Source organism: Bacillus rossius, chromosome 8, assembly GCF_032445375.1.
Source record: "Bacillus rossius redtenbacheri isolate Brsri chromosome 8, Brsri_v3, whole genome shotgun sequence".
NCBI classification, from domain to species: Eukaryota; Metazoa; Arthropoda; class Insecta; order Phasmatodea; family Bacillidae; genus Bacillus; species Bacillus rossius.
The window spans coordinates 52,891,773-52,904,692 of record NC_086336.1 but is presented as its reverse complement, the minus strand read 5'-3'; the positions used below and the strand labels follow the sequence as shown (position 1 = coordinate 52,904,692).

The 12,920-nt window shown below is 39.2% G+C and overlaps 1 protein-coding gene across 1 annotated transcript in view; it reads right to left on the bottom strand.

Annotated features, from left to right (window-relative positions):
• The window catches only part of LOC134534942 (protein groucho), a 166,103-nt gene that overhangs the window by 23,892 nt on the left and 129,291 nt on the right, over positions 1-12,920 (bottom strand). Inside the window, exon 9 of the mRNA XM_063373681.1 lies at positions 10,570-10,668. Within this exon, the coding sequence (XP_063229751.1) occupies positions 10,570-10,668 (99 nt within the window). The remainder of the gene's footprint in view (positions 1-10,569; positions 10,669-12,920) is intronic.

Sequence of the window (12,920 nt, the reverse complement as noted above, 5' to 3'; positions counted from 1 at the left end):
CAAGCATGCACCAGCTCACTACAAGAACAGAGGCAACTGAGAGGGGAGGAATTACATAATCGGATGACAACTGCCAACTCCTCCAGGACAGAGCTACCCAACCTACAGCCTACCGTGACTGCCAGTTACCCTTCACCACCAGCCCCAGTGGTTACCTCAAACGCCACACCACCTCATCAGACCCCATCTTGCAGTACTTCACATCTTGATCAGGTGGCTCTGATACATCACCCAGCCAAACATTGGGCTGAGGCTATGCCTACGTTCTCTGGCAAATCCTTAGAAAATCCAGTTAGGTTCCTCAACAAATTTGAGGAATATGCCCGAACCTTTGTACTAAGTGACAATGATAAATTGAAGTGTTTGAACGTAGCCCTTAAAAGTACTGCCTTTTTCTGGTGGGAGTTGCAAAGCCTGCACATCAAATCCTACGAACAATTCAAAGAAAAATTTAGATCCCAGTTTTGGAATCTAAAGGTACAAGGGAATTTGAGGGCCCAGCTACACTCCGACAGATTCGACAGTAGGAAAGGGAGCAGTCTGGAGGCGCACCTTTCATCAATGTATGAGCGCACCAGATATTTAGACATTACCATGTCAGACGATGAATTCATCGCAACCATGCTGACACAACTCCCTATCGCCTACCAAATACAAATGTCGGGACATACCTACAAAGATGTTACTGAGTTTAGGGACCATGTTCTGGCTGTAGACAAACTACAGAGATTACAGCGAGGTCAAGGTGCTAGAGAGGAATCTGAAAGAACACCTCACCAACCACCCAGTAAGAATGTGCCAGTGCACAATTACTGGCAGAACAGGACCAAACAGGACCAGCAGGCAAACGTGCACACCTTGACGTGGGAGAGTACAGTCAAGAGTGATGAGGACCACAACCAAGGGCATCTCGCTAAGAAACAAAAGGGCAAGTATACCCATAAGAATAGGCATAACAAGCCCTACAACAAGACTATCTGGTGGTCGAACAAACATGCCTGTAGTGATGGTGAGGATGGCCACCACGGCCAGCGCTTGGGTAAAACATCTGTTGAACGGCCCCCCAGGAAGGTCACGTACCCCCATCGTTATGCAGATTCAGATGGTGAGGCTGACTACCGTCACCAGAGTCAACGCCAATTTTACGCTGACTATACTAGGGGTAAACATGACTTCCGCCAGCCACATCTCAAGAACCCCGCCAGCCCAGACAGAAGCGGCAGACCACCGAGTCATCACAGCTCGTCTGGCGGCATACAAACTCATTTTGCATATCCACCACCCTCATTCTCATCACAAGAACAGTTCCAGCCACAACAAGGCTATTTTCAACGTAACGCACCGGTGAATCCTGCTGCTGCAGAATTTCAGGCAACAGTACCCAGGGCTTCTAATGGTCCAAGTAATTGGACAGGGCCTAACCCAGCAGGTTCAGCTGCCCAGCAGTGCAGCCAGAACAACCAGGATAGAGTGTTAAACTAGAACGGGTCAGGTTTGCATCGCCCCGAACTCATACCCGCTATCCAGAGCCTACATGTCACCCCTTATGAAGCTCTGTATCTGGATAGATCGGTGGCGATCGACCCGCTCTATATGCCCAAATTTGACAAAGAAACCGATTACGAAGAACTACCCACAGGCAGTGAGGTAGAACATCTGATCAACAGTCGCCTACAGTCTGAGGCACAAGCAAGGCAAAGAAGGAAGAAGGTTTCGAAAGTCAAGCAATTTAACATAGGAGAGCTCGTATTATGCAGGAGTGCAAGTGTGAGCAAGAAATGGGACAAAGTCACCAAGAAGTTGTTCTTGCTGTTCAAGGGACCCTATGTGGTCACAGACAGGATACATAACAACTGCTATGAGTTGGCAGACCCTGCCACCAACCACAGCATAGGCAGGTATAACCTAACCCAGCTAAGGGCCTACCACAAGCCTATGGTCCCACAGTAACAAGTGTTATTTGCTTGTGTCAGCTACTACAATAGTGTTTAATGGTTTTTTTTTCTTGGGGAATTAAGTAACAATATAAGTGCACATGTTACCTACACTGCGCAGTCCTATGTAATCAAGGAATTGCACATCAAGCACTGTAAGTGTGTGAAGCTAAATGTTTTGTGTCCAAGTCAGGACCTGTGCTAGCCAAGGTTGTACGGTATGCTGTATTTGTTAGTGTAAGGAAATGCACTAGTCTGGTTGCCTGATGAGCTTAAAACCAGTGTGTTGTCTCGTGACGGTCTAAGACTAAGGCTCTGCCGCACTGGGATTTGTTGTACAGCACTAACCTAGGGTTATTATGGTACCGTAATGTATGGCTATGGCATAACCTAAATGGGTATGAAGCTTCGGTGACACATGTGAGCAGGACTAGATGTCTACTAACAGTGTAATCATGTTGTTTACTCTGAAGAAAAAAAAAAAAAACCTACTGATCCACTATAGTGTGAGCTAACCAACCTAACAAGAGTGACTACTATGTGTTAATTTTTTTTTCGCCGACCAGCTGTGTGACTCCTAAGCAGTACATGCACATTGCGTACTACAAGCACAAGAACACTTGCAACTACTAAGCCATGCACACTCTAACTGCTAGTTACCTGCAGATATGATACTCCTTCTCGTAGCACTCTGAGCCTTAGCTTGTTGTTGGATCACCCACAAAGCTATCTTATTTAAAAAAAAAAAAAAAAATATTTAATAATATTTTGCAATTTAAAAAAAAAAAAAATTATGGAAGCTTGATATGAAGAAATTTGTGTGATTTATTTTGCTCTATCAGAATTAAGAGAAAAAAAAAACTCCACTGGAACTAATTTATTTTAGAATTTGATTTTATAAATTATGGGCACAAATTAATTTTATGAACTCCGAATATTATTTTGATGTGTAACACATAATTCGAAGCACTGTCATCTTGAGGATCACACTGTCACGCGAGTGACGTCACTGTTGTTCAGCAGCACATGATGATGTGATTGTCTTCTGAGTTGTTATCCACAGTAGCAAGGAACACTGGTGTTGCGAGAGAAAGTCCGCTCTTATGCTGCCCAGTTGTTGAAGGAAGTCACTGTAACAGAATTGTGACAAATGTATAAAAGTGCAAGAAATTTTTATATGTCAGGGTAAATAGGTGTAACACCTGACTGGAAGATCATGAACATTCTTGAAATGATATGAGACTCCGCATCAGCCAGTAGCTGACAGCCTACCTAACAAGACAACAGCATTCTGCAAGTAATCTACTGTGCAGCTGTGTCCAGAGTAAGATAGTGAGAGACTGTAAACCACCAGCTGAAAACCTCACCATACTCAAGAAAAAACACTGAAATTGTCCAAGACTGCATCTGAATTATTATTCATCTGTAGAACACTATGTAATAATTTTAGGCTTGGATAATAATAATATCTGTCAAGATATCATAAGAACTGATAAGGTTATGAAATATGTGTAACAAACTGTAAAATAATAATGACTGTTGCATCATAAGAAATGATGATATTCAATTATGTATAACTTTAATTATGTATATAATTTTTCAACTGGTTAATCTTGTGTGTAAATATTTTTCTTGTGTTATGTTATTTAATAATCTCTTAATATGTTGTAAGAAATTGTAATAATACTGATAATTGCATTAGTAGTCAACTAATTTACTCAGTAAATCACAGGTTAAATGCTGTGTTGAAACCATTGTAAATATGAATAATATTTTTTTTTGTGGAATAAAATTCCAATCATAATACTGTTATGTAGCAGTAAAATAGGCTGAATAGCAATTGTATGCTACATTATCATGATATCTAATGAGGATAATTACAAAAAAAAAAAAAAAAATGGTGTAAATCAACACTGATAATTATTGATATGGTAATTACAAGTTGTAAACAAAACCAGAAAACTAATATAAGGTTATACCACTGACAGACTAGTCAACCAATAAGTAAACTAGCAGTACAATTGTGTAAATATTGTGTTCCTATGATAATCCACAATTATAGCATTACTTTGATGTTGAATAATTAATAAGATTTTATCTTATTGTTGCAATGTATAGTATATTATTAATACGTCAATAATGACAACTAGAATTTATTTTCTTTAAACAATTTCCTATTTCTCGTAACGAATATAATTTTTTTTTGATTAAGTAATTAATTTTCGTAAAAGTGATTAAATCTTTCCTGGTTATTTACACCAATCCTACTGTGAGAGCGACTTCAAGCAGCAACCAGTCAGCACAGAACATTGTTATGTTTACTGTTAAAGTGAGTTATGGAAACGCGATATACTAGATACACACCTGTCGTGTGCATAGTGCGGAAATAACCACGAGTGTAGAACACGGAAATATACTTAGCGGTGCGATGACGGAGCTGGCCTTGCTCCTACTAGACATTAGGTTGACGCCACGTATGCTGACACAGCGGCGTCAGCATGAGACCTCCGTCTATTCCCCGTTGATACCATCCCTGGTCAAGGGCTGGGACAGCCCACGGGCCACCTGGAGAGCCGAGCCCGGCACTGTAGCGGACATCGTCAGGACCCGCCACTGTCAGCCACTAGTTCTCACGAGCGCAGGTCACCCGACACGGTACATCCTGTTGCCGTGATCAGTAGCCGACACCCCCCTGCGGTGGCGTGGAGGTATCGTTATCGCCTGCCCAGTTGTGTGGCAGCACACCACGACGCTGTGGTGAATCCTGGAGAACCACTGAGTGTTATTATTGGTGCACCTGACACTACCTAGCCGAGCACTACACTCAACTGTAAGTAAACCTACCAGTGCTATGTTCCTGCTTGATGTTCTTCACCATCCCAACACCCTATCAACAGCACGACTACGAGACGACGGAGTTTTCGCGCCATTTCCGGAGCGCGAAGCAGCGAGGTGTCTACTGCGAGACGGCTGACACGAGACTGAACAGTCACGCCACGCCTCGGCCGCCGGTTGATCGCTGATTAGCGCGCCACCCAACCCCCACCTCCTTGCCAATTCTCAACCGTCGCTTCGAGTAACGGTCGCACCTGCTGTGTGTGAGAGAGACAGATGGGTTAATAATAAACCGGCGATCTTATGCTTTGTGCTCGCTTCGTTTTATGATTATCCCATGGGACAGCATCTGTACTATTACATGGTAATAGCACAGACATCTTCGTGTTTATTAAGATATCTGCTATGAATGTTTAGTAAATATTTCGCCTTATGACAACCATAAACTTTTCATCTGTGGAACTTTAATAATATTAATATTTTTTTCTTTCATCTGCATTGTTGTAATTTTCGTTAATTTTTTTACCGTTTATTTTTTATTCTGACCATCTGTTTAATTTGTAAATTCAATTAATTTTATTCTAGTTCCTTACCGTATTGTTGTAACCAAAGGCCATGAAAGGATGTTATGAACCATATATATTGGGTATACACGTATCTCAGCCACACAGGAACAGGAAGTAACTTAAAAAAGTGTGATTTTTGGCGTTACTACGTGTAGGCTAAGGCCTGACGCCTGAACAATTAAAATTATTAAAAATATGAGTTTAGGGTATCGTCGGTTGTGTACATTAATGAAATTGTTACAACTAAATATCTTAACGAACTGTAAGTAATATTTACTTGGATTTAAAGCAGTTATGCCAAGTATAAGCCAATTTAAGAATTGCTTAGCTAGGGACGCCATAATTAAGCAGTGTCGCCATTGTTCAAGGCTTAAGCGGCCAGTATAAATTTGCTTACATGCTTATAAATACGTGAGATTTCTAGCCAAACAAACTATATTGTTGCAAAAGTTGATAAAACTGAACTTCAATTAGATTGTATATATAACATAATATAAAGAGAAGTAATTCTACTTAGACACCCAGAAGTCCTACTTTTAAGATAATCGTACTCCCGCTGAACTAAAGCCGTGTAATTCTATTTAAAATAGAATTTAACTTGATATTAAACTCTCTAATTTTTAACTCACTTTGAAATCATTTGATTTATGAACGATATAAATTTTGAAACAACTACTGGACTTAATTAAATCACTTTTGAACTTTTGGGTGTGATCTGTGCCAACATACATCCTAAGACATTTGAACTGCAAATAATCTCCAGGAAAGATTTGTCACAATATAAATTAAGTATTTTTAAGTAAATTCATATTTTATTGTTGAGTATTAAAATTGTTATAACTCCACCAACCTTAAATTCTTATACACACTTGGAAAGGATGAATATATACATTTCTTATAATATTTTCAAACTTACAAAAGATTCCTAATTATATCGTTGAATAATATTGTTAATTTTCATATGTATCAAGAGTCAGGTTCAGGTTATGTATGTCAGTGTATGTTTGTTATTGAAAGTGTTGCTGTGTTATGTTTACTATCTATGGTTCAAACTATTAAACTTCAGATTTTTCACCACTCTTTAAATAATCAATTTCCTATCCACATAATATACAAATTTCTTACTCCATAATTAAAATACTATATATTTCCATAGTAAACTACAGATTGGATTCGTCAGTTGTTACCGTCTACTATTGTTTATTTGTTAGAGCATTGTTTCTAAGGTTTTTATGCAATGTTATATTATTAAGTTTACGAAGGTATCAACAACACAGTACCTACACTTTTTTCCTCCACCCTGTACTGCCTTCTCTCCCTACTTCAACAATAAATTAAAGAAAGAGAGAGATAGAATTATTAGTGTAACAAAGGGAGGTGCAGAACAAAGTGTACTTTCAGTTGATGCCGTTGAAAAAAAAAAAAAGGAGGGTAAAAAGTACCAGATGCAGTAGGAGAGACTTGGTACGCTGTTGCGCGGAAGCCGGTCGGCAACGCCGTAGTGCGGGGTGCATGGTTACAGGGGCCGTGGCGGAGGGAGGATATTCGTCATGTATTTATGGTCCGGTGCCTTATAAAAACCTGCGAGGTGAAAAGGGGGGGGGGGGGGGGGGGTGGTGGTGGTGGTGGTGGTGGTGTGGAAGTGCTTTCACACGAGAGGGGAGTGGGGGAAGTGAGGAGGGGAGGGGGGGACACAAACTCCACGACGCACCCACACGCGCGCGCGAGCGAGCGCAAATAACGCGGGCGAGGCAGCGGGAAAGAGAAAAAAAATATATATCCCTGGCGATAATATTCCCCGACAGGCGCTACATGCACAACTGAGAGTTGGCATTCGTGGAATATCGGAGGCAACAAGAAAACGCGGATGTGTTGTTTGCTGAGCGACACTCACCGTAGCAACTTTTTAAAAATTATTTCAGAATATATATATTTTTTCAAATAAATTTATTACGAGTCTTCCCCCCCATTTTTTTTCAATATCTCCAGCATTAAAATAAAATACATGTTTGGCTTTTCTGATGTTCTCACACAAAATTATCTAGTGCAAATATGAGAAAGCCGTTACATAATAATTGCAGGGGATTTAAAACATTATTTTGGCCACATGCCATTGCTAGTTTGGCATTGATGTCACAGAGAAAACATGAAGAATGGACAAACAAAGAAAAAAAACAAAAAAACAAAAGGCAAAATCAGCCGATGTCAAATGCATAGACAGCACAGAGAATTACGCGAAAGGAATTAGAACAATATCACAGCACAGGCGAGCACAGAGGACCGACAACGAAGAGACAGTCGCAACAAGGACAGTAAATACAGACAAATAACAACCTTGAACAACCCACTTCAGGTTTTCTCGATGACATACAGTGTAAACTAGCAATGTTGCATGCCCAAAATAATATTTAAATCAATCTTCTTCGTTGCATGAATCATTCAAAGAACCAATTGCAGGGGAGATAGAAAGAATTAATTTTTGACGTGACAACGTCTAATAAATCGATGAACGCCGGCTGCACGCACGAAAAAGTGTCCCGTTACGCACATTGTTCCGTTACGCTCATTGTTCCGTTACGCTGTTTCCCGTTACGCTCATTGTACGCTTGCGCCGCATCTATCTCTCTTCCACTCGACTGTTTATAAAGTGAAGTGAAAAGTTAATATGGTTTTCATTGCTTATTACAACAACAATTTCTGCAATAAAGGTTAATTATTCTTGCATTTTAAAAATCTGATTACTAGTATAATTTCAAGTATTTATTCTCTTATTATTAAAATAAAAATGATTCAATTTTATTCATAAAAGTATGCAATCATTTCATCAATGTTTTGTTACGACGTTGTCACGTTAAACTATCGTCCGTAAACCGACTTTACAGACAACCAATTTTTTTCAATACTCGATATAAATGAATGAAATGAGGCTAAACGATGCGTGTACACGGGGGTAAAAAGAGACGATGAAGGACGATGAGGTGTGAATAGAGCAGTTGGCGGGAATGTCAGAGCTTGGAGAAACGGGAGTGCCCCGAGAAAACCACCGACTCACGGCAACGTCCGTCACAAAATCCCGCTTTTTCCACGCCGGGAACCGAACCCGGCCGACGTCGACTACATCCCACAGAACCTGCGGCATCCACAACCCAGCTGGGAAGCGAAGCCAGGACCTTTGACCAATCAGCAATCCCGATTCCTGAACCCGACGATCGGACCACCATCGCTACAGACAGGAGTTCGGGTTCGAATGTTTACTTTAATGAACGTAGGCCAGCTATAATGTTACCACATCTCATCTTAAAAACTCCTAAGGACAAAATTAAATTTTGCGGCTCAGACTCGCAGGGCACCTGGGAGATTTTCTTCTTTACTGTACCAGTAGTTCACACGAAACCAGACACTAAAATACATTGTCATTTGTTTTTAGAATGTCCATGTTTTCTAATATTTTATTAGTACTTTATAAGTAGACTGCAGCATACAGACATTTAGATGTACAAATATTTTTTGTTGACAAGAAATATAAAAAAACTCACACACAAACTACAAAAGTAAAAAAAAAAATCAAATATAAATTTTTTTTAATGTAAGCGAGAAAGTTCCTGGCTCATTAAAACCATACTGGACCTGCAAAATTAACTATGAATCTTAGAATCTGAAAGAAACACTACACACAATGCCAGAAGAAACTAAGCACTAAAACACAATCACTGATTACTTCTTTACATATAGTTGTAGAGAAAAAATTGTTATAAATAATTGATTTGTGTTTTAATGTTTTACATGTTCATACTATTCAATTAAATAAAAATTGATGAAATTTTAAGCAGCCCTTTAAGTATTTTAATAACTTCAGGTAGGTATACCTGATTATCAATAAATTTCTTAACTCATAGTTTATTATTATTATTTAATAATTTAACTTATAAAAAAATTTGCATCAGAACTGACAGAATAAACACATGAACAAAAAGTATTTTTTGGAGCTAACCAGAGGGAAAAAAACGGGAGGGGGGAGAACTAATACCTGAGACTGAGACAATTTTTTAAGCAGTTTTAGGCCCACCTGCTAGATAGTAGTTTTCATAGTATATTACTAACATAGCTGTATTGAATGTGAGAAGTAATGCACAAGCTATTATCAGGCAAACAAACCAGTGAAAAATAATTCCTTTTTATTTTGATAACCACATATTTTGTGGAACGCAATACCAGAAATACCTAATCACCTACTCATTTATATAGAACATGCTTTTTCATTACAAAACGGTATTAATAGTTTTTTTTGCACAGTTTACATCTCTTCTACTATGCAATTAGTCATCAAGTAGTTAAATTAAATTATCATTATAAAGCTAACACTTTGGAATTGAACCTCCCACCTGAGTTTTTTTTTTTTTTGCTATTAGTTATGGACCCACCCAACAGATAATGTAAAATGTCAAAACATTGTTTTAGCTTCCACTGTCAAGAGTCACACTTCTATAATTTCTATCCATGTTCTGTGTAGCTAACCAGCATTGTTAAATACAAAGTGCATGCACAAAACATTATTTGCTATTAGAGTCCAAACTAAAGAATAAAAAGTTTATGCAACATAATGTGATTCTTTATGTAAAATGTTTATTAACAAGTTTAATAGGATCAAAGGTAAAATTTTAAGGATATTCAAGTTTCTAAAGCCATGAAATCTGACTAAGGGGAGGTAGAAACTGAAAGATGCCACATTGGTTTCAACTGCTTTCATGCCATAACTTTTTGATATCATTTGATGTTGAAAATTTGCTTTCATTAAGAAATATATCTCAAATTACTAGATTAAAAAAAAAATACCACAAAATAGCATCTATTATCAGTATTTTTGCAGCTGCACCGCCAATGGCTTCACAGGAAAAGAAAACCCTATTTGTAGAAGCCACTCACCATTATCTTCAGGTATTAAACTAAATTACTATACACTTTCTTTTAAAGTAGCCAAATTTAAAAAAAAAAAATCGAAATTATAGAAAACAGGTTTTGGCCTAAAAGCTGTTGAAACCAACATGGCGACTTTTTTCGTTCCTAAATCTCTCTCTTAAACATTTTTTTTAAAATTAAGAATGTGTACCAACTTAGTATGTATCCTTAGTACCATGTAATACGATACCACTTAAAAAAAAGAACACAATTTGTTAAATGATGTTTGTAGCCACAGTTGGTATCAGTGACTGCATGTCGGAAGGGACGCTACTCACGTGCGCCATCTTGTCTTCCTTCCGCCGCTTGAGCTCGGGCTCGACGTCGGGCGACCTGGAGCGGTACTTCTCCCTGTCGCCGGGCGACACGGACGCCCTCTGCGCACACACGCTCACACATCTCGCATTGTCGTTACTGCTCCGAGGCCCTCTCCCACACATCATGTTTACCCCCAAATTTTATCAACAGATATTTGCTAAATAAGTAGAGACCGGAAAAATTCGCGAATTAATTTCGCGATAGGCTAAAATACAAATCGTTATACCTCAGTGCTGACTCTGCTATTGGTTCACAATTCACCTGGATGACTCTGGGCCAATGAGAAACACCCAACCAAAGCTTTATCGAATCACAGGCTGCTACGCTGGAACGTCTCACAAGACAGCAGCCAATGAGTGGGTGGCATTTGACCGAGTGTACGTAGAACTATGGAGTTCATCCTACAGGTCATTCAACCCGCGAATTTTTCCGGTCCCTATAAATAAGATATAACACCGGTAATATATATCACGCAAGTGTTCATAATCAGAACCGTAAGCAATTTCATTTCTTGGGTGGGATGGGACAGAGAACCTCTCTTCCTGCTCTTTGCTTTCAAATTCTTTTCTTTTGTTAGTGGGAAGGATAATTTACTTTAGTACCTATATATTTTTTATGATTTGGGGGGGAGGAGGGAAGAGGGATATATATGTATATATATACACATGTATATGTATATATACATATGTATGTATATGTATATATATACACACATACATACACAGGGGACGCACCACAACGCCGAACGTACAATAACGCCGAAAACCATAACGCCGAAATGCCAAATTGACCACAACGCCGACAGCTAGAAAACTGCTATGTACCACAACGCCGAAATACATTAACCCCGAAAAACGTCATTGCAGGACTGCCACAAAGGTTAGGTTAGGTAAGGTAAGGTTAGCACACAAATTCATTCAGTTGTTTTTCATTTTGCTCCTGTGGCCCCCATCCTCCCCGCAGCAACATTTTTCGGCGTTACTGTATTTCGGCGTTGTGGTACACAGCAGTTTTCTAGCTGTCGGCGTTGCGGTCAATTTGGCATTCGGCGTTATGGTATTCGGCGTTATTGTACGTTCGGCGTTGTGGTATTTCGGCGTTGTGATAACGACCCACATACACACACTCCTTCCCCTTCCCAATCGCCGCCCTTGCGTACTACACTGTTCATAATTATAACCACTTGTGTGACAGTTTACAGCTGGTGATCCAGCAGAAAATGGAAGAGAGCCATCGGAATAAGTTAACAAGAAACTCCCCTGATCAACAGCAATCAATGTCAATAACCAGCTAGGCTGAGGCGGCGCTTAAAGCTACCGTTCCACACTGACTATTACTAAGAATATTCCATCTGTGAAACTAAAAATGGCTGATAAAAGATATGTGATGTGTACATGCACGCGGGAGTGGTATGTACTGTAAAAACCAACGGGTTCAGTCGGCGGCGTGTAGTCGGTGATCGTCATTGGTAGCAATAATGTCTCGTTGTCACAGACCATGGCTATGGCTTGTAGTGATTGCGGTGAATCGCGGAAAACCAGAAATCGAGACGGCCTGTTCGGGATTCGAACCCGGGACCTCTGTAATGATTGTGCAGCGTCACCTCTCGCCCCACACAACTCTCGGGAAAAGTATGGGGGGGGGGGGGGTGGTTTGTCTCATTCCAGCTCATTATCACACGCCATGATGATTTTTTTTCTCGTTTTTTCCCAGACATTAATATCATTTTAGAGGTTTTTTATTTATTTTTTTATTTTACAAAATTGTATCTCGATACTTCTCTTACAAGTGTTGTTCTGCCACAAATATTTTCTACAGATATTCACTTAGTGTAATATCATGGGTTATAAAGGCGTGCAAGTCTTCATAATTATCACTTGCGTGCCTTTCTACACCCATGATATTAAACTAAATGGATATCTGGTGAACACATTTGTGGCAAAACCACAATTGCAAGGGAAGCACGCAGTTTAAATTATTAAAATAGCTCTTAACCAAAAACAATGGCAAAAATTCTGAAGAAATAAATCAAAATGGCTTGTGAGACCGAGAATTAAATTTACAACATTAAAGTATAAAAGTATATTGCATACACTTAGCTTGAGAAACGCGATATTTCATTAACTATTTATGTATTTTGAAATCATTTCACGCTTATGTTAACACTTGTGCTGTAATCGCAGGAATACAGAAATACTGGAAAATAAAAGTGACGATCGGAAGCGTTTTTTTCAATACTGAAAGCATAATAAATGCAAACTAAAAAATGCAAAACAGCACACCGCAAACTTGCAAGTTCCAAATCAACTGG